General features: G+C 42.1%; 1 protein-coding gene across 16 annotated transcripts in view; it reads right to left on the reverse strand.

The window, feature by feature from the left end:
- The window catches only part of ADGRL3 (adhesion G protein-coupled receptor L3), a 1,097,183-nt gene that overhangs the window by 909,783 nt on the left and 162,166 nt on the right, over positions 1 to 25,234 (reverse strand). For all 16 annotated transcript variants that reach the window (XM_089687883.1, XM_089687880.1, XM_089687882.1 and 13 more), the window contains exon 2: positions 21,482 to 21,694. In XM_089687883.1, coding sequence (XP_089544009.1) covers positions 21,482 to 21,536 — 55 coding nt within the window. In that variant the 5' untranslated portion in view covers positions 21,537 to 21,694. The remainder of the gene's footprint in view (positions 1 to 21,481; positions 21,695 to 25,234) is intronic.

Consider the following 25,234-nt stretch of genomic DNA (forward strand, 5'->3'; position numbering starts at 1 on the left):
GAATGTTCCCAAAGTGCTGTATCAAATCACATTAATAGAAAGTTATGTGGAAGGGAAAGGTGTGGAAGAAAAAGGTGCACAAGCAGCAGGGATGACCGTAGCCTGGAGAGGATTGTCAAGAAAAGGCCATTCAAAAGTGTTGGGGACTTTCACAAGGAGTGGACTGAGGCTGGAGTCAGTGCATCAAGAGCCACCACACACAGACGGATCATGCACATGGGCTTCAAATGTCGTATTCCTCTTGTCAAGCCACTCCAGAACAACAAACGTCAGAAGCGTCTCACCTGGGCTAAAGAAAAACAGACCTGGTCTGTTGCTTAGTGGTCCAAAGTCCTTTTTTCTGATGAGAGCAACTTTTGCATCTCATTTGGAAACCAAGGACTCAGAGTATGGAGGAAGAATGGAGAGGCACACACTGCAAGATGCTTGAAGTCCAGTATGAAGTTTCCACAGTCTGTGTTGATTTGTTCCACTGTGCTTCATTAAGTCCAGGGTCAACGCAGCTGTCTACCGGGAGATTTTGGAGCACGTCATGCTTCCTTCCGCAGACGAGCTTTATGGGGATGCTGACTTCATTTTCCAGCAGGACTTGGCACCTGCCCAAACTGCCAAAAGCACCAAAACCTGGTTCAATGACCGTGGGATTACTGTGCTTGATTGGACAGCAAACTCGCCTGACCTGGACCCCATAGAGCAGTGGTTCTCAACCTTTCTAATGCCGCGACCCCTTAATACAGTTCCTCATGTTGTGGTGACCCCCAACCATAAAATTATTTTCGTTGCTACTTCATAACTGTAATTTTACAGTGGGAGGAGTAGTTCCACGTCATTGGTGTCAGTGGGAGGAATAGTATCCCATCACTGATGTCAATGGGAGGAATAGTGCCCCATCATTGGTATCAGTGGTAGGAATAGTGCCCCATCATTGGTATCAGTGGGAGGAATAGTGCCCCATCATTGGTATCAGTGGTAGGAATAGTGCCCCATCATTGGTGTCAGTGGTAGGAATAGTGCCCCATCATTGGTGTCAGTGGTAGGAATAGTGCCCCATCATTGGTGTCAGTGGGAGGAATAGTGCCCCATCATTGGTATCAGTGGTAGGAATAGTGCCCCATCATTGGTGTCAGTGGTAGGAATAGTGCCCCATCATTGGTGTCAGTGGGAGGAATAGTGCCCCATCATTGGTGTCAGTGGGGGGAATAGTGCCCCGTCATAGGTGTCAGTGGGGGGAATAGTGCCCCATCATTGGTGTCAGTGGGAGGATTAGTGCCCCGTCATTGGTGTCAGTGGAAGGATTAGTGCCCCGTCATTGGTGTCAGTGGGAGGAATAGTGCCCCGTCATTGGTGTCAGTGGGAGGAGTAGTGTCACATCATTGGTGTCAGTGGGAGGAATAGTGCCCCGTCATAGGTGTCAGTGGGGGGAATAAAGCCCCATCATTGGTGTCAGTGGGGGGAATAGTGCCCCATCATTGGTGTCAGTGGGGGGAATAGTGCCCCATCATTGGTGTCAGTGGGAGGAATAGTGCCCCATCGTTGGTATCAGGGGGAGGAATAGTGCCCAAATGTTGGTGTCAGTGGGAGGAATAGTGCCCCATCGTTGCTATCAGTGGGAGGAATAGCGCCCCCATCACTGGTGTCAGTGGGAGGAATAGTGCCCCCATCGTTGGTGTCAGTGGGGGAGGAATAGTGCCCCATCGTTGGTGTCAGTGGGGGGAGGAATAGTGCCCCATCGTTGGTGTCAGTGGGGGGAGGAATAGTGCCCCATCGTTGGTGTCAGTGGGGGGAGGAATAGTGCCCCATCGTTGGTGTCAGTGGGGGCATGAATAGTGCCCCATCGTTGGTGTCATTTGGGGGAGGAATAGTGCCCCATCGTTGGTGTCAGTGGGGGGAGGAATCGTGCCTCATCGTTGGTGTCCGTGGGGGGAGGAATAGTGTCCCATCGTTGGTGTCAGTGGGGGGAGGAATAGTGTCCCATCGTTGGTGTCAGTGGGAGGAATAGTGCCCCATCATTGGTATTAGTGACACCAATGATTGGGCACTATTCCTCCCACTGACACCAATGATACTTACCTTGCTGACCCCTGCTCCAGCCTGGGCTCGCTCCCTCTCCCATGGTACAGACACTTACCGGTCAGCTGTCTTCCTTCTCCGGCCGCTCTCCTCCTCTTCACTCGCTCGATCTTTGCGGTGCCGCTCGGCTCCTCCTCTCCAAGCTCCACCTCCTCGCCGGTGATTGGCCGCCTGTGTGCCTCTCCTGAGCTACAGTTCCGGCGGCTAATCACCGGTGGGGATTGATCCCGAGGGTGTGTCCAGATGACAGGGGCGGCATGTCATCCCGCCCACACCTGGAGACGGATAGATCAGCGGTGTCTCGGTTCCTAAGACCATCGGAAATATGTGTTTTCCGATGGTCTTAGGCGACCCCTGTGAAAGAGTCGTTCGACCCCCAAAGGGGTCGCGACCCCCAGGTTGAGAACCGCTGCCATAGAGAATCTATGGGGCATTGCCAAGAGAAAGATGAGAGACATGAGACCGAACAATGCAGAAGAGCTGAAGGCCGCTATTGAAGCATCCTGGTCTTCCATAACACCTCAGCAGTGCCATAGGCTGATAACTTCCATGCCACGCAGCACTGAGGCAGTAATTGCTGCGAAAGGGGCCCAAACCAAGTACTGAGTACATATGCATGTTTATACTTTTCAGAGGTCCGATATTGTTCTATGTACAATCCTTGTTTTATTGATTGCATGTAATATTCTAATTTTCCGAGATTGTGGATTTGGGGTTTTCATGAGCTGCAAGCCATAATCATCACAATTATGACAAATCACGGCTTGAACTATCTTGCTTTGCATGTAATGAGTCTATCTCATATATTAGTTTTACCTTTTAAGTTGCATAACTGAAATAAATGAACTTGCGAAATGCACGATATTCTAATTTTTCGGGTTTCACCTGTATAAATAGTACATAAGAACATACATCAGAAGACTACTTTGGGCGTCCCCACCCTTCATGAAGTTCAATGTAAATTACAATATAACACAGGGAGTTTAAATGTATACAAAACAGGAAATGCATAATCAGACCAATTGTAATCAAGGTAGGACATACAAAAATACTATGAATGAAAAGTATCAACAGTAATAGGTCTATTTATACATAATTTGTTGTGCAAATGTCTCATATTCACACAGCCACCACGAATAATCAGAATTTGTGTAATATGTTTACTTCCTATGATTGTCAGCTCCATCTAGTGGCCATAATATAGAATTTTCCTGATTGAAGTGTTTCATGAAAATACCAAATGATAGTCACTAGATAAAGCTAAGAATCATAGGAAGTAAATATATTACACAAATTACAAGGATTTTTTGTTGTGACTGCGAATGCTTGAGACATTGATACAGAAATTTTCTTTCTATAAATAGACCCCCAAGTAACTTACTGAAATTACACTGCTGTAGTCTGTATCATAAAATGCATACATTGGCACTGCAAGTCATTATTTTTTCTATAGATTTGTAAAGTAACAAAACAAAACACCAAGGGTATCACGTAAACAATTATAAATCAAACTCTGTGTGAAATCCTTGTAAGACGGGTTATCAATCCACTTTATTTCTCTCTTCTAGAGATTCAAAAACCTATCACCACCCCTTTACGTTTGGGGTTCCAAGTACTGTGATACCATAAATCTCAGATTTTCAAGTGACTTTGTTCAGTAAAATGTTTAGACTTAGATACGCCTGCACTTCAAAATTGTATGTCTGTGCTGGGCAATGTGATATTTACTTTTTGGGTAGTTTCACCCACATATACCATCTGGGAAAGACCAACCAAAGTGTACACTACACAAAATTTGCTCCTGAGCTATTTTGGGTATGTGATTATTATTTAATGGTGGGTTTTTCCCCCTCTTTGGCAACTACAGTTTAAACCATATTGAGTTGGGTTTGACCCTTGTTAAAATCTCTGTCAAGAGGATCCATAGTTGCTTGTTGGAAAGAAGCATAGTGTGCTATACTGCATTAGAGTGCCTTGAAAAAGTATTCAAAAGTATTACCTCTTGAACATTTCCACATTTTGCCATGTTACAACCAAAAACATAAATTTATTTTATTGGGATTTTATGTGATAGACAAACACAAGGTGGCACATAATTGTGAAGTGGAAGGAAAATGATAAATGGTTTTCAAAATGTTTTACAAATAAATATCTGAAAAGTGTGGGGTGCATTTGTATCTAGTCCCCTTTACTCTGAAACCCCTAACTAAAATCTAGTATAACCAATTGCCTTCAGAAGTCACCTAGTTAGTTAATAGAGTCCACCTGTGTGTAATTTAATCTCAGTATATATACAGCTGTTCTGTGAAGCCCGCAGAGGTTTGTTAGAGTACATTAGTGAACAAACACCATCATGAAGGCCTTAACCGATTCTGAGAAGAGAATCTGCCAATACCCTTTGGTCAGGTCCAACATCGCTGTTCCTAAGCGTTCAATGAATTCATCTATGCGTGGCCTACTCATTTGGCGAAAGTCATTGCAAAACCGCCATCTGATTTGGGCAATAACACAATAGGGCTGGACCAATCACTATTTGATTCCTCTATATCTTCCAGTTCAAGCATTTTCTTTACTTCTTGGTGAACTTCCTGTTGCCTGACTTCTGGAATTCAATAGGGTTTCAATTTGACCCTTTCCCCTGGTGGGGTAATAATGTCATGTTCAGTAACAGATACCTGAAAGGCAATTCTGAAAATTTTTCTTTATTGCAGTGCACAACTTCTTTAGCTTCCTACTGCTAGGCTTTTGACAGAGTTTCCGCTATCCTGACTTCAGGGATCATCAATTTAGACAGAACGGGAAGTAGGGTAGTCTCAGCGACCAAGGATTCTCTATCCTTTCATTGTTTTAGCAAATTCCCATGATATACTGTATCTGCTCAGTTTTCCATCTTCCTGGTTGGCTAATTTTGTAATTCAAGTCACCTAATTTTTCCAACACTTCATAGAGGCCCTGCTATTTGAAGAATTTACTTTTGACCGTGGAGACCAACACCAACACCCTATCACTTGGTGAAAAGGAATGGACCTGGGACCCATAATTGTAAATCCTATGCTGAACCAACTGGGCTTGAGCCAAATGTTCATTCACAGTAGGCATCAATGCACAAGTCTGTCTTGCATTTGTGCCACATGTTCAATCACACTTCTATGAGGTGAAATCTTACTCTCCCATGTTTCTCTGGCAAAGTCCAGTAGCCCCTATGGGTGCCTCCCATTCAGTAACTCAAAAGGAGAGAACCCTGTGAATGATTGAGGAACCTCTCTGATAGCAAACATTTAAATAAGGTATTAGAAATCCAATTCTTTATCCTGCACCTTCCTCAACATCTGTTTTAATGTTTTGGTAAATCTTTCAACTAGCCTGTCACTGTCTGTGGGTTATACACTGAAGTACATAATTAGGTCACCTTAACTTGTTGCCGACCGCAGATAGCCGAATGACAGCTGCACTGCAGCCGGCCAGTTCTGAGTGGACGTCATATGACGTCCCCCCAGAACGCGCTCTCCTGCGCGCCCCAGGGGGCGCGCACCCGGCGATCTCCGTGATCGCTCTGTCGGACACAGCTGATCACGTGATGTGGTAAAAGGCCAATCACAGCGGCCTTTTAGCACCTGATCAGCGGTGTCCAATGACACGCTGATCAGAGGAAAATGCAAGTGCCGGTTCTCGGCTGCACTTTCCTCACGCTGTGAGATCGCGAGGAAAGTACTGCCGAGAACCGGCAGTTGTCAGAGCGGGGATCGGCACCGATCATCAGGGCATTGATGATCAGTGCCCTGATGATCGGTGCCCAGCAGTGCCACCCGCAAGTTCCGCCCACCTGTGCCCAGCAGTGCGCCCACTAGCTCCGCCCACCTGTGCCCAGCAGATCACCCACCTGTGCCCAGCAGTGCACCCACCTGTGCCCAGCAGTGCACCCACCTGTGCCACTCTGCAATGTCACACACCTGTGCCCAGCAGTGCCACCTACCTGTGCCCAGCAGTGCCACCCACCTGTGCCCACCCACCTGTGCCCACCAGTGCCACCCACCTGTGCCCACCAGTGCCACCCACCTGTGCCCACCCACCAGTGCAGCCCAGCAGTGCTGCCAGTCAGTGCCACCAGTCAGTGCCCAGCGGTTGTGCCAGTCAGTGCCACCAGTCAGTGCCCAGCAGTGATGCCAGTCAGTGCCGTCTATCAGTACCCATCATTAGTGTCACCTATCAGTGCCGCCTATCAGTGCTGCATATTAGTGCCGCCTATCCGTGACACCTCATTAGTGCTGTCTATCAGTGCCGCCTATCCGTGCCACCTCATTAGTACTGCCTATCAGCGCCCTTTAGTGCTGCCTATCAGTGCCCATCAGTGCCGCCTATCAGTGTCCATCAGTGCTGCCTCATCAACGCACATCAGTGAAGGAGAAAAATTACCTGTTTGAAAAATGTTATAATAGAAACAAAGAAACTTTTTTTTTTTTTTTTAATTTTTGGCAATTTTTTATTTATAGCGCAAAAAGTAAAGCGCCCAGTGGCGATTAAATACCACCAAAAGAAAGCTCTATTTGTGAGAAAAAAATGATCAAAATTTCATATGGGTACAATGTTGCATGACCGCGCAATTGTCAATCAAAGTGCGGCAGCGCTGAAAGCTGAAAATTGGCCTGGTAAATAAGGGTATAAGTGCCTGGTAGGCAAGTGGTTAAGAAGCTTAAGGCACCCCATTTATGTCTTTGGACATAAATGGGGTGCCCTGGGTGGTTAGTACCCCTTTAGGAATGGCCACATGGCTGAAAACCTGAAATAACACTTTGTCTATTGATTTGGCCGAGGTGCTTAGGAAAGCAATCGCTTCTGGATAACGGGTGGCATAATCGATTATCACCAAGATGTGCTGGTGCCCTCTAGCAAATGTCAGAAAGGGGTCAACTAAATGCATGAAGATTCTCTCAAAAGGAACTTCAGTGATGGGAGGGGAACCAAAGGACTATGGAAATGTAGCATTGGTGCACAGATCTGACACACTGGCCAGGAAGAACAGTACATTTCCACTATGTCACCCAATGTGTCCATGAGCTGTTCTCACACTAACTTGCAGTAAGGTTTGAGCACCACCAGTTGCTCAATGGTTTCCTCCGCCCTCTGTGACACCCGGTATAATAGGTCCTTTTCCAGATAAAATATGAGAGGGCAGTTCTCTCTCTGGGTTAACTGATTTCCCATCTACTTTCAACACATTCTCCTGTGACCTTAGTAATGTGGGGTCCTTCAACTGTTTAAAGGCAAAATGATTTCTGTGTACTTCTAAATCAGCAAACGCTAATGGTTGATGTGCCAGCGATTCCCTATGGTGGGCCTCTACCTGTTTAAGGGCTTGCTGCTGAGTAGCCAAACTCATTTGCAGGGCTGCAAGGCTTTGTTGTTGAGCTTGATGTTGGGCTGCAAGGCTCTGTTGTAAATTTGCAGTTGTCTGCTGTTGATTTGCATTTGCCAGAGCAAGTTGTCTCAGTAATTCCTCCATGCTGGCCTTACGTTACCTGCCTGCTATCCTTCACCATATGTGAGGTTATTATCTCAGCAGTGGGTTGTGCGTGGCTTCCTGGATGAGGTCACAGCACAGTGAAAAGGTACAGATGACAGTGGAACTTGGTAAAACACAAGTGTGGTTTTATAAAGTCTGTGTCCATAAAGCACAGGCATAAAAACAGCAAAATAATAATAACAAAAAAACAACAAAAAACAGAAAATAAATCCTTGCCAAACTGGACAGCTAACGCCAAACACTGGATCCTAACTAACTGTTGGAGCAACCTACTGCTGCCCAGACACCTGACTGTCACACAGAAGAAATCATAGTCTTTAGTCACACAGTCTTTTTTAACATACTATCACCAGAGCAAGTGTATTGTTACTATGTTGACACAGTACAGCTACTGTATGTGGGTGATCAGAGACAAAAGCAGACTGCTCTGATGACACTGTGGGGTTTATTTACTAAGGCTGGCCATAGACGGGCAGTTTATCGGCCGATAAACGAAAAATCGGTCGTTGCTGCCATGGATGCTGCCACCAATGCTTACGAAAAACGGCCGTTTTTCGTGGATTTTCCAGCATGACTGATAAAAAGAAACGAGAAGATCCGCGAAAAACAGCCGACGGCATTGCCCCACTAACGGTGTGAATATCGGACGATTTTTCGTTCGGATGAAAATTCGGATGATAAACGACCCGTCTATGGCCTGAATAAAGCTGGAGAGTGCAAAATCAGACTCATTTTTGCGTAGAAACCAATTAGCTTCCAGGTGTTATTGTCAAAGCTTATTTGAACAAGCTGAGGTTAGATGCTGATTGATTTCTATGCAGAAGTGAGTCTGATTTTGCACACTCCAGCCTGAGTAAATAAACCCCTGAATGTCTTTGATCACTGCCATAGCAGTACACTGTTACCATAGCGACACTGCACTGCTCTGGTGACAGTATGTAAAAAAACAAAAAGATATATAATTATATTTTTTTACAGATATTGTACTGCTGTGGCTATTGATCACAGGCTATTGCAGGCTTCTGTCTTTGTCTACATGTGTGATCGGTACGTCCACCCGCATCAGGGAAGCTCCCATTCAGAATTTATACGTAACAGTCTGACAGGAAGCTGTTAAATGTGCTGTTTTTTATACCAGTATTAAACCCCAAAACAAAAATGTATTAAATTGCAGCTCAACAATTAGATATGGTGGCTGCATTAGTTTAAGCCTTTTTCCTCCATTTTCCCCTGGTGATCCAGCCAGTAAGTCTGTTATTGTTAAACTTAAGTCCAAAGGTTCACATACTTTTTCCTCCCTGCACTGTGAATGTTTACATGTTATGTGCAATTAAACCATGGCAACATCTAATGTTTGTGTTGTATTATGTTCAGCAGACTGTGTTCTTCTATTGTTGTGACTTAGATGACGTTCAGAGCACATTTTATGCCCAATTCATGCAAAACTCCACGTAATCTCAAGGGGTTCACATACTTTTTCTTGCAACTGTATATATATTACAAGTATGTGGTCTCTTGAGACAACTACAGTATAACAGCCTAAAATGTAAATGTAGGGCACATCCATGAGCCCCCACATTTGTCAAACCGCTTTGGAGAATCATGTGAATTCCACTCAGAAAGAGATGGAGGAGAGGATAATTTCCAGGTCAGAAGTTGAAATATAGTAACATTAAAGTGTTACTAAACCCACAACAGTAATAGCAGTCTGTATATGCAGTAAATCATGCTTGCTATACTCACTTTGGAAGGGGTTAATCCTAAGGGGTTAATCCTCCGCATTGTGTACAAATTCTGTTTGATCCTGACTTCTCTGACCCTCCCCTTCTTCCAGTGTCCCCCTCGTATCTACTGATAAGACATATCGTGTGGAGACACTCTGCACATGCTCAGTTTGGTGTATATTGCTAGATAGGTTTTTTTTTTTCTTGGGAGAGTGCACGTGATCAGCACAATGCCAGTTAGCACTGTCCAGATAGAGGTCAGGGGTTTTGCATCTTAGAACAAAATGAAAACTCCTCCTACAAGATATAACATGTGCTCTGCTGAACACTGATAAAAGTCACAAGACTGCTCTAACTGCTGATGAGAAAAGGTATTTAGCTGTTTATATTTACTAAAATAATTGCACTTCCATGTTGTGTGTACTCTGGGAGACCAGATGTAGTGAATGCAGGGTCCTGGGTTTAGTAACACTTTAACCTCCTCCCACCCACCATATAAGGTAATGACAGGTGCAAGGTGGTTCTCTCGTTCTGGGAGGACATCATATGACATCCTCCCACTCTAACCGCACATGCCTGGTGATCGGTGGTGCGCTGTGTCCCTCGAACACAGGAGATCACCGATCAACGGAAATAGCCAAAGATGTCGGCTCTGTCATATGATCAGCTGTGTCCAATCACAGCTGATCACATGTAAATAAGGAAATGCCGGTTATCGGCATTTCTCTCCTCACGAGATGGCACGCTGACAGCTCGAGAGGAGAGGAGAGCCGGTAATCGGCATTCCTCGGAGGGGACATCTATACTGATCATCAGGTCACTGATGATCAGTGTGCCCTGATGATCAGTGTAGCCCCAGCAGTGCCACCTATCAGTGCCCATCAATGCCACCTGTCAGTGCCCATTAGTGCCACATCAATGCCACATATCAGTGCCTACCAGCGCACATCAATGCCACATATCAGTGGCCATATGAGCTGCCTTTCAGTGTCGCCTATCATTGCCAGTCAGTGCCACCTATCAATGCCAGTCAGTGCCACCTATCAGTGCTGCCAGTCAGTGCCACCTATCAGTGCCAGTCAGTGCCACCTATTATTGCGCATCAGTGCCCGTCGGTGCTGCCTATCAGTGCCGCCTAACAGTGCCACCTAACAGTACCAGTCAGTGCCGCCTATCAGTGCTGCCTATCAGTGCTCATCAGTGATGCCTGTCAATGCCCATCAGTGCCACCTACTAGTGCCTCCTCATTAGTGCCCATCAGTGCGACCTATCAGTGCCCATCATTGCAGCCTCATTACATCAGTGAAGGAGAAAAATCACTTACTTACAAAATTTTATAACAAAAACAAAAACGTTTTTTCCCAAAGTTTTTAGTTGCTTTTGGTTTGTTTAGCAAAAAATAAAAAGCCCAGAGGTGATTAAATACCACCAAAAGAAAGCTCTATCTGTCTCAAAAAATGATAAAAATTTCATATGGGTACACTGTTGCATGACTGCGTGAAAGCTGAAAACTGGCCTGGGCAGGGAGGGGGTATAAGTGCCCTGTAGGCAAGTGGTTAAAGGTACATTTATAAAAAAATAAAATACTGTCTGTGACTGACAGGAGTGGGAGCCAATAGACCCAAGAAACCCATGTGAGCAACTACGTTTGTGCACATCGCTGGATCGTGATCAGATTCAAGTAAGTATTAGGGGGGATTCAAGCAGAAGTGTAGTCCGTAAATAAGCCAAAGGTCGGTAACAAGTGGTTGCAGGTTTGGATCAAGGAAAAGTGTAGTTGAGAAACAGGGCAAAGGTCAGTAACAAATAGCTGCAGTTTAGAATCAAGCTGAAGCATAGTCAAGGAACAAGCCAAAGATTGGTAAAAAAAATTGGCTGGAGAGGAGAACAATATAATCTATCAAACAGGAAGTGCAGAGATGGGCATCAATCAGGAAGTTCTTGGGAGGGACAAAGGATTTAGGATTAATCAGAAACAGGACACAAAGCAAGGTCCAGTGAATAAGGCAGGGAGCTGTCCAGCATCTCAGGTGGCACAGTGAGCAGAAACACAACCAGACACCACGGAGGTTCCAGATTCAGATCCAGGTCCAAACAACTGGGAATGTAAACAGACCCCAGATGTTTCACTTTTGAGAAAGATAGAGATTGAAGACACAGAATCCCTGATCTTTGCAGCATAGTACTTGCTAATGAATACAGAGGTGCTCAGTACAGAGCACTTCTGTGTCCCTTCAGGAACAGAAGAGACAGTAAACTTCATGTTTACTATCTTTTCTATTATGAAAGAACAACAGCACTCCTGTGTTCATTCAAGGGGCTAGTAATCAATCCTCTGCTCACCATCCTGAAGCATCTAATCTTCCCCACTGCACATTTATACCTGCTGACAGGCAGCAGGAATTGGAGGGCAAGCAAGAGACACTGAGGGGATCAGATCGGCAGTATAGAGTCAAAACAAATAGCCACAGGTAGGGAGGTGGGGATCACAGCTATTTATTTAATCAAGAGAGTCTAGGGGACAGTGTAATGGAACCGGACTCTGACTGCACTAGGGTATTTCCGTTAGACTCCCGCTTCCCTGTCCGAACACCAACCACGGACACCACCGCTGGCCATACAGGAAATAGACAGCACAAAACTCGTCTTAAAACAGGAAGTGGACTGCTTTATTTTTACACAGACACAAGATATAAACATTTAACCAATTCAATACCGGGCAATTTTACACCTTCCTGCCCAGGCCAGTTTTCAGGTTTCAGCGCTCTCACACTTTGAATGACAATTGCGCGGTCATACAACATTGTACCCAAACTAAAATGTTATCATTTTCTTCACACAACTAGAGCTTTCTTTTGGTGGTATTTAATCACCACTGGGGTTTTTATTTTTATTTTTTGCTAAATTAACAAAAAAAGACCAAAAATTTGAAAAAAACACGTTTTTCTTTGTTTCTGTTATAAAAGTTTGCAAATAAATAATTGTTCTTCATAAATTTAGGCCGAGATGTATTCTTTGGTGAAAATAACCCAAATTAGGATGTATTTTTTAGTTTGTAGGAAAGTTATAGAGTTCACAAACTATGGTATAGATCTGAATATTGATCAATCCTGAAGTACTGACAGCCAATCTAATTTCTTGAGGTCCAAGAATGTCAGAATAGTACAGATATCCCCCAAATGACCCCTTTTTGCAAAGTAGACAGTCCGACATACTTCATAAGAGGCATGGCGAGTTTTTTGAAGTTGTATTTTTTTGTCATAATTTTTCAGAAAATGAAAAAAATGAGTTTCACTATTTTTTTTTACATATTGTCACCAGTGCAGTACAACGTCTTCATATAACTGGCATGGCGGTGATCAGGGACACTGACTGGTGACAGTATGAAAAAAAATATATATATATTTTTTTTTACATTTTTTTTATTATTTTTTATTTTTTTAAGATTTCTTTTTCATATTTCACTATGACCAAAGTAGTACAATGTTACCATAGTAACATTGTACTACTTTGGGGAAGTGATCAGTATTTTTTTTTTTTTTTTACACAATTTGCTTATAGCAAAGAATTTCTTTGCTATAAGCAAGCATTTACCTGAATGACATCGATTCATTCAGGGTTTTTTTTTGTTTTTTTTTTTGTGCTTGGCTGTGATTTGGCCACAGCTAATCACATGACATGTGCAGGTGATTAGCGGTGACCATTCACAGCTAGACACTAGTATACAATGGATGGCATGAATGAAGCCATCCATTGTATACAACTGTCATGTGACCTGCTGTGATTGGTCACATGGTACGGGCAACGGGGCGGATACTCAGATCTGTCATTGGCCGTGTCCGAGGTACACGGCCGGTGAGAGATCGCGCCGCTGCACTGCTCTGCAGGAGCGCAATCTGTGCATGTGCGGGAGGACACTAAATGGCGTCCACCCGGAACGCTGATGACATTTGCCGGCCGCCATTCGGCCATAGGGCGGGCGGCAAATGGTTAAGGGAACAACCCACCTCCCTGCATAAGGACACAAGGCGGAGCAAACCAACTTTAGCAATCAGAGACACATCCCAACAGACAGTCCTATCAGGAGGGCTGCTGGAAACACCCCCCACCAAGTCAATACACAAACACATAATAGAACAATGGGACCACATGGCAGTGAGTAATGAACAACCCTCACACCAATACACAAACATTACATCCCATAATAGTTTGCTAGAACAATGGGATGCAGCTGCATGGCAGAGAACAATGAACAATCCCAACACCAATATTATTTCACCCTGTACTCCTAACAGGCACAGGGTGCCTTAGACATAAGAGGAACAGGAGGAGCTGAGACAGGGGTCCCCCACCCCCAAAAGTCACTCCCGTCACAGACAGTTTCTTTATAAAGTGAGGGTTGATCACCGTGTGCTTGTAGCAGAAGGGAATGCAGAAGAAGTACTTGTAGGAGTAGTGCGCTGGCCTGCCACAAGTGGTCTTGTTCCAACATAAGCGCAATAAAAGGGTTCAAAAATTGCAAAGAAAGCCAAAAGGTGCTCCAAAATTTAATGAAACCTTTGACAGGAAGAGGTCAGGCAGACCCAAAGTCTAAATGGAATACAATAACAAGTATCAAGTTATATCTGAAAAGGGTGGCTACTTCAAAAATTAAAAAAATTAATTTTGCTAAAACAATTTCATTTTTACCTCTAATTGTTTATAAATATTTGTTTATACATTCAGACATTAAACTGCAAAAATTCTGTGAAAAAAAAAACACTGAAGTTGTGGTGTTCTAATAGATAGATAGATAGATAGATAGATAGATAGATAGATATCAGGTCTTCTGTGGGGGCCCACTAACATGCTCTTGGTGACTGGTGTTCTTTGTGCTGTCAAACATGTTGGCAAACTAGGGGAACAGTTGTACGGGAGGATGACGCTTTCTTTTAAGGATGTCTTCACCACCCAGAGCTCAATTGCAAGACAAGGACTTGGGCTCTTGTAAGTAGAGGGGTAGTACACTAGTGAAAAAGCAGATTTTAGGAAAGGTACTAAGCTGCAAAGTAGTCAGTACTCACTGAGGCTGTGGCATGGCAGTATTCTGCTGCGCTGGAGTTAATCCCTTCCTGTGTTCTTTGCTTGGTAAGGAACAAAGTGGACCATATGGAAGGATAGGGCCCATGTTTACAAGCCCAGAGATGTGTTCGGAACAAACCCAACCTGCTCCTGTGTATTATACACTGGAATAGGTAATCTACAGGAGACCACACTGAATGCCCACACAGCAAAAGAGTTGGAAACAGCTGGAAAAATGGTTTAGATAAACCTTTTAACCACTTGCCTACCAGGCACTTTTACCCCCTTCCTGCCCAGGCCAATTTTCAGCTTTCAGCGCTGTCACACTTTGAATGACAATTGCGCAGTCATGCAACACTGTACCCATATGAACTTTTTATAATTTCTTTGAGACAGAGCTTTCTTTTGGATGTATTTAATCACCTTTGGGTTTTTTATTCTTTGCTAAACAAACCTAAAACAACTGGAAATTTTGAAAAAAAGTTTTTTCTTAGTTTCTGTTATAAAAGTTTGTAAATAAGTGATTTTTCTCCTTCACTGATGTGCGCTAATGAGGCTGCAGTGATGGGCACTGATAGGCTGCACTGATAGGCGGCACTGATGAGGAGGCACTGGTAGGTGGCTCTGATGAGCATTGACAGGCATCACTGATGGACATTGAAAGGCAGCACTCATATATGGCACTGATAAGTGGCACTGACTGGCACTGATAGACGGCACTGGCTGGCACTGTTAGGTGGCACTGAAGGGCACTGATAGGCGGCACTGACTGGCACTGATTGGCAGCGCTGATAGGAGGCACTGACTGGCGTTGATAGGTGGCACTAACTGGCACTGACAGGTGGCACTGAAAGGCAGCTCAGATGGCCACTGATATGTGGCATTGATGTGCACTGGTAGGCACTGATATGTGGCATTGATGCAACATCTTCAGCTCTTTCCGTTGATCGGTGATCCACTGTGTCCGAGGGACACAGCACACCACCGATCGCCATGCTGCGCATCCCCGGGGGCGCGCACATGCCGTTAGAGTGGGAGGACGTCATATGACGTCCTCCCAGAACAAGAGAACTGCCTTGCGCCTGTCATTTCCCTATATGGCAGGCGGAAGGCGGTTAAAGTATAACCCCAATGCCAAAAAAGCTGGGACTGTTCCTAAAATCTTCAGAAAAACAGAATGCAATGATTTGTAAATCTCACAAACCCATATTTTATTCATAATAAAAATAGAAAACATGTCAAATGTCTAAACTGAGAAAATGTACCATTTTAAGAAAAAAATCGGGTAACAATGAAACTGATGGCATCGACATGTCTCAAAAAATTTGGGACAGGGCCATTTTACCATGGTGTAGCATCCCCTCTTCTTAACAATACTTTGTAAACATCTGGGGACAGGGCCGCTGTTAGAAATCATGGGGCCCCATTGACCCCCCCTCAACTCCACCCTTGGCCCTACTTGTCCTCTGATCCTGACTCAAAACAAACAGCAGCTTTGTCTTCAAGTGCATGCAGTAGAAGAGGGAACAGTTGGGGGCATTAAAAATGCACAGCTGAGCTGCACATTTTTACCACTTCCCAAATACAAGTATACATTCACATTGGTGATTAGGGCTGGTGCAAATATTAGCGACAGTTCCTCCTGCGGCTCTCAGCGGGTAAACAACAAAGAGCTCTCTACTTACTTCGGAAATGTGCCTGTTTTTGTCTTCCTGCAAAGCAGGCAGTCTCATTGCTTAGTAAAAGCACCAAACCGTAAACACTTTGCACTTGTTAGGCACACAGTTAACCATTTTATGGATAGCTAGACACCCTATGACTACGAGCATTCGCTCGAAACGCGTCAGAGTAGAGCTACAGCTGTGTGACGCCTATACCGCCGGCACCTCGAGGGGTCCCAGCGGCAACTTTGAATCTGGTCAGTATTTTCTTTTTTGTTATGTTCACTTGCCTATTTTGAAATAAACATTCATGACATATTGCACTACTGGCCTCCTCTGTTTTGTTGAGCTCCTGAGGGAGCTGACTACATCCACAGAGTGGTCATCTTAAATGGGAACGCTGAGTGCAAATCGTGAGGCAGTGAGGGATGCGTGACCAGATCTGACCAGACTTGTGTGAAGATTTCTGACGTCCCTGCTATATTACACAAATGCGCATAAAGGTTGCGTATCTGGTGAGTGCGCAATCTATATCCTAAATTCTCTCACCTCATCCACAAATTGTGTCATTGGACGTCAGAAGATCATTTGAGATCTCATTCACACTTTCACTTTGGACTTATCTCCATTTTGACATAGTGCTTTTCTTTCACGATATTAGCCACAGATTTTAGTGGCATATATTTATTAATGCACAGTGTCACTTTATTCATTTATATATATGTGATTTTATATATATGTGATTTTTATATATATGTGATTTTATGTACTGATTTTATTAGCGCTGCACCCTTTTTTATATTAACCATTTTGTTGACTCTAGATGTAAACCCCTTCCCAGCCTGTGTCATTAGTACAGTGACAGTGTATAATATAATCACTGATCACTGTATTTATGTCACTGGTGATATCCGTGACAGTCAGTCAGTTACCCCCAGCATTAGTGTCAGATTGCCCTCCGCATTATCACCATCCCATTATAGGTTGATGATCACCGCAATTCGTAGTAATAAATAAATAAATAAAAATTTCAGTATATATACCATAGTTTGTAGGTGCTATAACTTCCATGCAAATCAATCAATATACATTTATTAGTATTTTTTTAGCAAAATTTATGAAGAATTTTTTTTATTGGATATGTTTTATAGCAGAAAGTAAAAAACATTGTTTTTTTTAAAAAATGTATTTTTTTTGTTTATATTACAAAAAAAAACAACAAATCTTTCAGAGCTCAAGTGGTTAAAGAAGAACTTTAAACATTAAAAAGGGCGTGGCAGGTGTCCTGGGTGCCTGTGCTAGTGTGCTCCTGTTCTGGAACTAGGTTCTGGGATTCATGGGATGCTGAGATTTAGTTAAAATATTGGGACAGTCCCACTGAATCCTGGACAGTTTGGAGTATACACCTCCCTGTACAAACTTCCCCCCTCTTCTGCACCTTACCTCTACCTGCAACACACTGCCCCCTCCTGCGCACATTGCCTGCAAAGGGGGGCAGTGTGTACAGGCAGGCGGGTAGAGTACTTTCTCCGCTCAGCTGAGCATTCTGAAGAAAGCTGTAAATTAGCCACTGCCTGCTCGTATACCTGGCATCGAAGGCCAAACTGCCGAAATGTTCAGCTACAGCTTACCAGAGTACGCACCAAGGATGCCAAGTGCTGCAAGTACAGCTGATTGGCTGCAGCATGCTAGCACTTCCCAGATACCTTTGGGGCACTTCACAGTCAAAGAGTGAGAGATCTGGCTTGTGTTTCACAGAATGGCAAAGTGATGGGCCTAGGACCCTTACAGGAGGCCCTGAGGTACTCCCCTATCGGCAGACCTGTCTGGAGACCAGTTGCTGGAGTTTTGGGAGAGGAATGTTGTCCAGTTCTTGCCTGATATTAGGATTCTAACTGCTCAACAGTCCTGTTTTTTTTTTTTCATATTTTTCGTTTCAAGATGTGCCAAATATTTTCAGTTGGTGAAAGGTCTGGACTGCAGAAAGGGCAGTTAAGCAACTGGACTCTTCTACTACGAAGCCATGCTGCTGTCATAGATATACAGTGGGGATCGAAAGTTTGGGCACCCCAGCTAAAAATTTGTATTAATGTGCATAAAGAAGCCAAGGAAAGATGGAAAAATCTCCAAAAGGCATCAAATTACAGATTAGACATTCTTATAATATGTCAACAAAAGTTAGATTTTATTTCCATCATTTAAACTTTCAAAATAACAGAAAACAAAAAAATGGCGTCTGCAAAAGTTTGGGCACCCTGCAGAGTTAATTCCAGTTCTTTGAGATTTCTGGGCTGTCTGTCACGCACTGCTCTTTTAAGGTCTATCCATAGATTTTCAATTATGTTGAGGTCAGGAGATTGTGAAGGCCATGGCAAAACCTTCAGTTTACGCCTCTTGATGTAATCCCTTGTGGATTTCGAGGTGTGTTTAGGATCATTATCCATTTGTAGAAGCCATCCTCTCTTTAACTTCAGCTTTTTCACAGATGGCATCAAGTTACCATCCAAAATTTGCCATTTTTCCTTCTACTCGTGAGATGTTCCCTGTACCACTGGCTGCAACACAACCCCAAAGCATGATTGATCCAACCCCATGCTTAACAGTTGGACAGAGGTTCTTTTCATTAAATTCTGTGACCCTTCTTCTCCAAATGTACCTTTGCTCATTCCGGCCAAAAAGTTAAATTTTAACCTCATCCGTCCACAGAACTTGTTTCCAAAATGCATCAGGCTTGTCTATATGTTCATTTGCAAAGTTCAAACGATGATTTTTGTGGTGAGGACGTAGAAGGGGTTTTCTTCTGATGACTCTTCCATGAAGACCATATTTGTACAAGTATCTCTTTATAGTGGAATAGTGTACCACAACTCCAGTGTCTGCCAGATCGTTCTGGAGGGATTGTGCAGTCAAACGTGGGTTTTGAATTGTTTTTCTCACAATCCTGCGAGCTGTTCTGTCTGATATTTTTCTTGGTCTTCCAGATCTTGCATTAACTTCCACTGTTCCTGATGACTGCCATTTCTTAATTACATTCCGAACAGAGGATATTGACATCTGAAAACGCTTTGCTATCTTCTCATAGCCTTCTCCAGCTTTGTGAGCGTCAACTATTTTCAGTTTCAGTTTTCTAGACAACTGCTTAGAAGAACCCATGGTGCTAATTGTTGGGGCAAGGTGAGATGAGTCTGGGCATTTAAAACCTTTGAGATTGACATCACCTGGTCTTCCCAGACAATGATTGAGAACAATCCATGACACTGGCAGGTCTCAGCTTTGCCAAGGGGCCAGTGCATGCTATAAATTCTGCAGGGTGCCCAAACTTTTGCAGACGCCATTTTTTTGTTTTCTGTTATTTTGAAAGTGTAAATGATGGAAATAAAATCTAACTTTTGTTGACATATTATAAGAATGTCTAATCTGTAATGTGATGCCTTTTGGAGATTTTTCCATCTTTCCTTGGCTTCTTTATGCACATTAATACAACTTTTTAGCTGGGGTGCCCAAATCTTTCGATCCCCACTGTAGTATGCGGTTTAGCATTGTCCTGCTGAAATACGCAAGTCTTTCCCTGAGAAAGACGCTCTCTGGATGGGAGCATATGCTTCTATAAAACCTGGATATATCTTTTAGCATTGATGGTGTCTACCCAGATTTGCAGATCATTGCATTCTGTTTTTCATGTAGATTTTACACAGCGTCCCAACTTTGTTAGAATTGGGGTTAATAAAAGTTAGAGACCTGTCCAACGAAAAGTCGTTTCAAGGGGACAGTTATTGTCACTGCTTTAGCGAGATTTCAGTGCTAGCTTGTCATTAGGAATCCAATCTGTAACAGAAAACTGGGTGGGAGTGCGATGAATTTTCAGATGTCCATAAATATGTAGAGATAACACCAGCAAACCATCAATAAGAGTTATAAGCAAACCATTCCTTTGCCACCATAAAACAGAGCAACTTTTGGGGGTCACTGAGAACCAATTCCTCAAGAATGTGATCCTATGGTTTACACAAATGTGTAAACTGATGCTTTGGCTGTAATTGTTCTAAAAGTTTCTAAGCAGATATATATATAATTGTAGAAGTGGGATGCCAGTCTAGTTGTTAGTTCATTATGAGGATGGGCATGTTGGTTTTAAATACAGGTTTTATTTTTGTAAGTGGAACAACAGTATACTTTTATGAATTGCATTTTCCTCTTTTCAGTGGAAACTCTACTGCCTATTATAGTGCTATTTATTCCAAACTCCATACAGCTGTTTTAGCAACTTAGCCATGATCAGTGCAGAGGATGGAAGTATGGCTTCTTAGGAGTAGCCGGAACAGGTGTAAGCAGTTTGGAATAAATTACTCTAAAATAATAAACTGTACCTTTACTATACACCACTGGTTCTAAATGTACATTTGGCCTCAAGGGCATAAAAGAATGATTTGCATGCCTGCACCCATGATCATAAAATAAGAAAATTGACTTTTTCTTATTTTTGATCTGTGATGGAAGTGAGTCATACAAATACCTTCTGTTTTATGAAGGATATACTATGTTTCTCAATTATTCAGTGGTTGGCTTTTTGGTTCCCTTTAGTGCACCTTGGCATAACCTACCTGGATGCACCATTAGAACATCCATTAAATTTAAATTAAAAAAGCAATCAGCATTAGGATACTGAAATTGGCTTAGTTTTTGGCTTGTGCAGTCTCCTGTACAGTGGAGCTTAGAATGGGAAAATGGAGAAGCAGCACAAGCAGACAGTCCGTTATGCTGAAGTTCAGCAGTTTATTGCATGCTGTTCATTCATAGGCTGGGGGAAGAGTAAGACCTGTAAGTGGCATGTAACTGCAGCAGAGAATGATCAGGTCTCCTACCAGAAAGAGCTGTGCTGTGTGTTAGAACTGTGTAAATCTCAGAATGGAATGAATAGGAATATAAATTCTTCGGGGGGTAAAACTGTTCCCTTATATACAGTTTTTACTTCATCTATGTATTTATCTTGCCTGGTGTTCACCTGTAATACCTAGTTAAAACACTGTCCCCTAGCCAAAGCTAAACTGCTGCATGTTTATCTTAGTTTATATTAGCTATTCATTTTAAAATAAGAATAAATAAATAAAAATAGAAAGCAGTAATATAACCAAACATACAATTACAACTGTACAGTGACAATTCATGTCATCTAAGATATTGTGGTATACTGTAGCTAAACAGTTACAAAGCATATTTTTTAGCTGTGCTTACTAATTCTAAGTCTTGCTTGTTACCATCTTGCTTACTTCAAATTAATTACATTTAATAAACAACCACAACCTAGATTATTTTTATAAATTTCTTTCACTTTACGTTATTTGCAGCGTTATATTCTTATGTACTTATGTAAAGGGCAATGGATGCTATCTATGGAAACTACAGAGATTATCTAATATATATCCAATGCCAATTTAAATTCTCACCGTGAGTTAAGGTTATCAACAGCATCAAGCAGAGAAGCAGCTGTAATGACCACATTGCTGTGAGGTATAACAAGAGAGGTATGAATTGGAGATCTTTTGCAATACTTCAGATGACTTTTCTGTCTTCCAAGGCTGATTGAAGATTAAGATATTGTTTGCCCAAAATGTACCGATAAAGCCACTAACAAATTGGCGAATGGATAGGTCCAAGACCTGGGGAAAATAAAAATATATACATACGTTATCTTTCCACTCAAAGATCTTAGCTGATGAAAATAACACATTTACAGTTCTAATAAAACTAAATCTCAGTAGCACCTTGAAGATTCATGATATTACTAGTCTTGCAGAATGCATTAAAACAAAAAACAAAGTTCTAATTGAATGAAATGGACCTACAGATTCAAAGGTCTAAAGAATATTGAAAAAAGCAAAACTTCACAAATTATAACAACTGAAGACCTGTGTGGATTAGCTGCACTTTTACATAGACTTATATGAGGTCCTGAGGTTTTGGTGCAGTTTCACAAAGTGCACCAAAATTCCTGCATGCTGCATCTTTTATGCGTTTTCTGAAACCACAACAATACCACAGGACAGTGTGAAGCTTCCCTAAGTCAAAACAATAGACAAACACAATATGCTTAAGCTGATAACACACAAACAATTCTAATTTCTTGTGCCTTTATTGAACACCCATTAAACATTCACATTGCTGGAGGAAAAATAAATGAACCCATAGAGTAATTACTTCAATGAAAGCTAATTAGAGGAAGTAGTTTACAGTGCCTTGAAAAAGTATTCATACCCCTTAAAATTTTCCACACTTTGTCATGTTACAACCAAAACGTATTTTATTGGAATTTTATGTGATAAACCAACACAAAATGGCACGTAATTGTGAAGTGGAATGAAAATGATAAATGGTTATCAACATTTTTTACAAATAAATATCTGAAAAGTGTGGCATGCATTTGTATTCAGACCCCTTTACTCTGATACCCCTAACTAAAACCTAGTGGAACCAACTGCCTTCAGAAGTCACCTAATTAGTAAATAGAGTCCACCCGTGTGTAATTTAATCTCAGTATAAACAGAGCTGTTCTGTGAAGCCCTCAGAGGTTTGTTACAGAACATTAGTGAACAAACAGCATCTTGAAGATCGAAGAAGCTTTGAACATCTCACGGAGAACTGTTCAATCCATCATCCAAAAATGGCAAGAGTATGGCACAACTGAAAACCTACAAAGACATGTCCATCGACCTAAACTGACAGGCCGGGCAAGGAGGCCCATGGAGGAGCTGCAGAGATCCACAGCTCAGGCTGCAGAATCTGTCCACAGGACAACTATTAGTCATGCACTCCACAAATCTGGTCTTTGAAGAGTAGCAAGAAGAAAGCCATTGTTGAAAGAAAGCCATAAGAAGTCCCATTGCAGTTTGCTAGAAGCCATGTGGGTAACGCAAAAATGGAAAATTGCTGTTCACAGACGCTTTCCATTCAATCTGACAGAGCTTGAACTATTTTGCAAAGAATAATGGGCAAAAACCTCCCTCTCTAGATGTGCAAAGCTGGTAGAGACATACCAATAAAGACTTGCAGCTGTAATTGCAGCGAGGTGGTTCTACAAAGTATTGACTCGGGGGGGAGGGGGGTGCGGGAGGTGAATATAAATGCACACCACACTTTTCAGATAATTATATGTAAACATTTTTGAAAACCATTTATCATTTTACCTTCACTTCACAATTATGTGCCATTTTGTGTTGGTCTATCACATAAAATCACAATAAAATACATTTACATTTTTGATTGTAACATGACAAAATGTGGAAAATTTCAAGGGGTATGAATACTTTTTCATGGCACTGTATACAACTAGAGTCCAATTAATGAAATTAGTTTTGAGGTGTGGCTTATAACTACTTTGAATGATTAAAAAAACACTCAAACATTTTAAGATTGCTATTCATAAGAAGCATCAGCTTTAAAAAATGAGCGCTCCGAAAATATACAATCATGAGTAGCTGATCTGCATAAGGCTGGAAAGGGATACAAAGCAATCTCAAAGCGTTTAGGCATCCATCAGTCGACAGTTACTGTTGACAGCTACTTATCCTAGAAGTGAACACCCAGCCAAGATGACTCCCAAGGCACAACACAGAATCCTGGATGATGTAAAAAAGAACCCACAAGTAACAGCTGAAAGGTTTGAAGACATCACTGGAACTGGCAAACATCCAAGTTCAGGAGTCTATCATGCGCACAGCACATGATCCTTTCCTCATTTTAAAGCAGAACTTCACTCTCTCAGGCAACATTGACAATTTAAAATCCTTTTGCTGTTAGCATTAGTAGATAGATAGGAAAGAATATTATATTTACTTGTTTTAACCTTATTTTTTTAACATATCTTCTATTACTTCCTGGTTTCCATAACTAGGCAAATGATGTCATACATCCCAGGAATCTTCAGGAGGGTGAGCGGTTTTCTCAGCTAAGCACACCCTCCTACTTGCATGCCTGAACTAAGGGCAGAAGGATTCCAGGAAGTAAACGCTACATGAATCATCTGCCCTTACTCAAAATGACCATGGCTAGAAATGCTAGGGGGTGTTTTTCAAAGTTATTTCCCAGCAAAATAAAGTATGGAGACATGGATGGATGGGGGAGTTTGTGTTCAATAGGAAGAATGAATTAAATAGTGTTTTTGGTTTGTGGTGCTCAGACGCAGTGTAGTTCCACTATAATGAGAAAAGAAAAGGAAGGCATTTGCACATGCTCCATGTCCTTGAAATGAGTTACATGATTAAATCGAATGAGTCTTGGCTCTACAAATTATAGGCAGATTATCACAGTTCTTTGAGATAGACATTTTTCTGTCTATGGCTACTTTATAAGCCAGTGAAATCTGGAAGGTAATAAAAAAAATATGACAATATTACAATGCAAATAAGTGAAATATTGAATTGTATGCCTAACAAATTTTATTTTATTTTTTTTTAGTTATGGATAATGCAGAGGAGGATTCTCTGTCAGATTTTACTACTATCTAGGGACTTTCACAATGTGAGAATGGTTTCACCAAATAGGGAGTCTACCATTACACAACCAAAGGTATTTTTATTGTAGTCTTCTCTGCTGCTGCCAATTTTTCCCTCCCTTCCTGTCTAGTGAAACCATTGTCACTGACATCTCTGACACTGAAATCTCTCTAATGAAGCCCCAGACAACAGTAGAAACCCGAGAGGGGTTTTAATATTTCCTATTTTTGATATATTATATCAAAAACTAAAAAACGTTTTGGCTGGATTTGCTTTTTAAAGATGCATTTGCTAAGCAACCTATTAATCTAGCAAAACGGCCACAAATTGTGTAGTGTTTACTGTTGATATTGTGTCTCACACGTAATTTTTAAAAAATGGAACCCCAAGCCAAACTTTATTTTATCTTATGTATATCAAATTTTATTTCTGTTCTGGTACCTGTTGGGGATATTTACCCTCACATGTCATACCAGAAACCCAACAGTAGGTTAGAGAGTTGTTAACAAAACAGTTCTTCCATTTGGAAGATTTCCCATCACTTTCTATTCAGATGATAATGACAATGACAACTGTACTGTAAAATTTCCAGGAAATAGGGTGATTTTTCCCAGTTACATTACAGATGGCAATAAATTAATAGTGACCCTCTTCTCACTCTACCCAAAAAAAATCAGTTTGCCTGGACCTGCACTTTACTTGCTCTCT

Source organism: Staurois parvus, unplaced genomic scaffold (genome assembly GCF_062004578.1).
Source record: "Staurois parvus isolate SC_StPar_1 unplaced genomic scaffold, SC_StPar_1.0 ptg000439l, whole genome shotgun sequence".
Lineage (NCBI taxonomy): Eukaryota > Metazoa > Chordata > Amphibia > Anura > Ranidae > Staurois > Staurois parvus.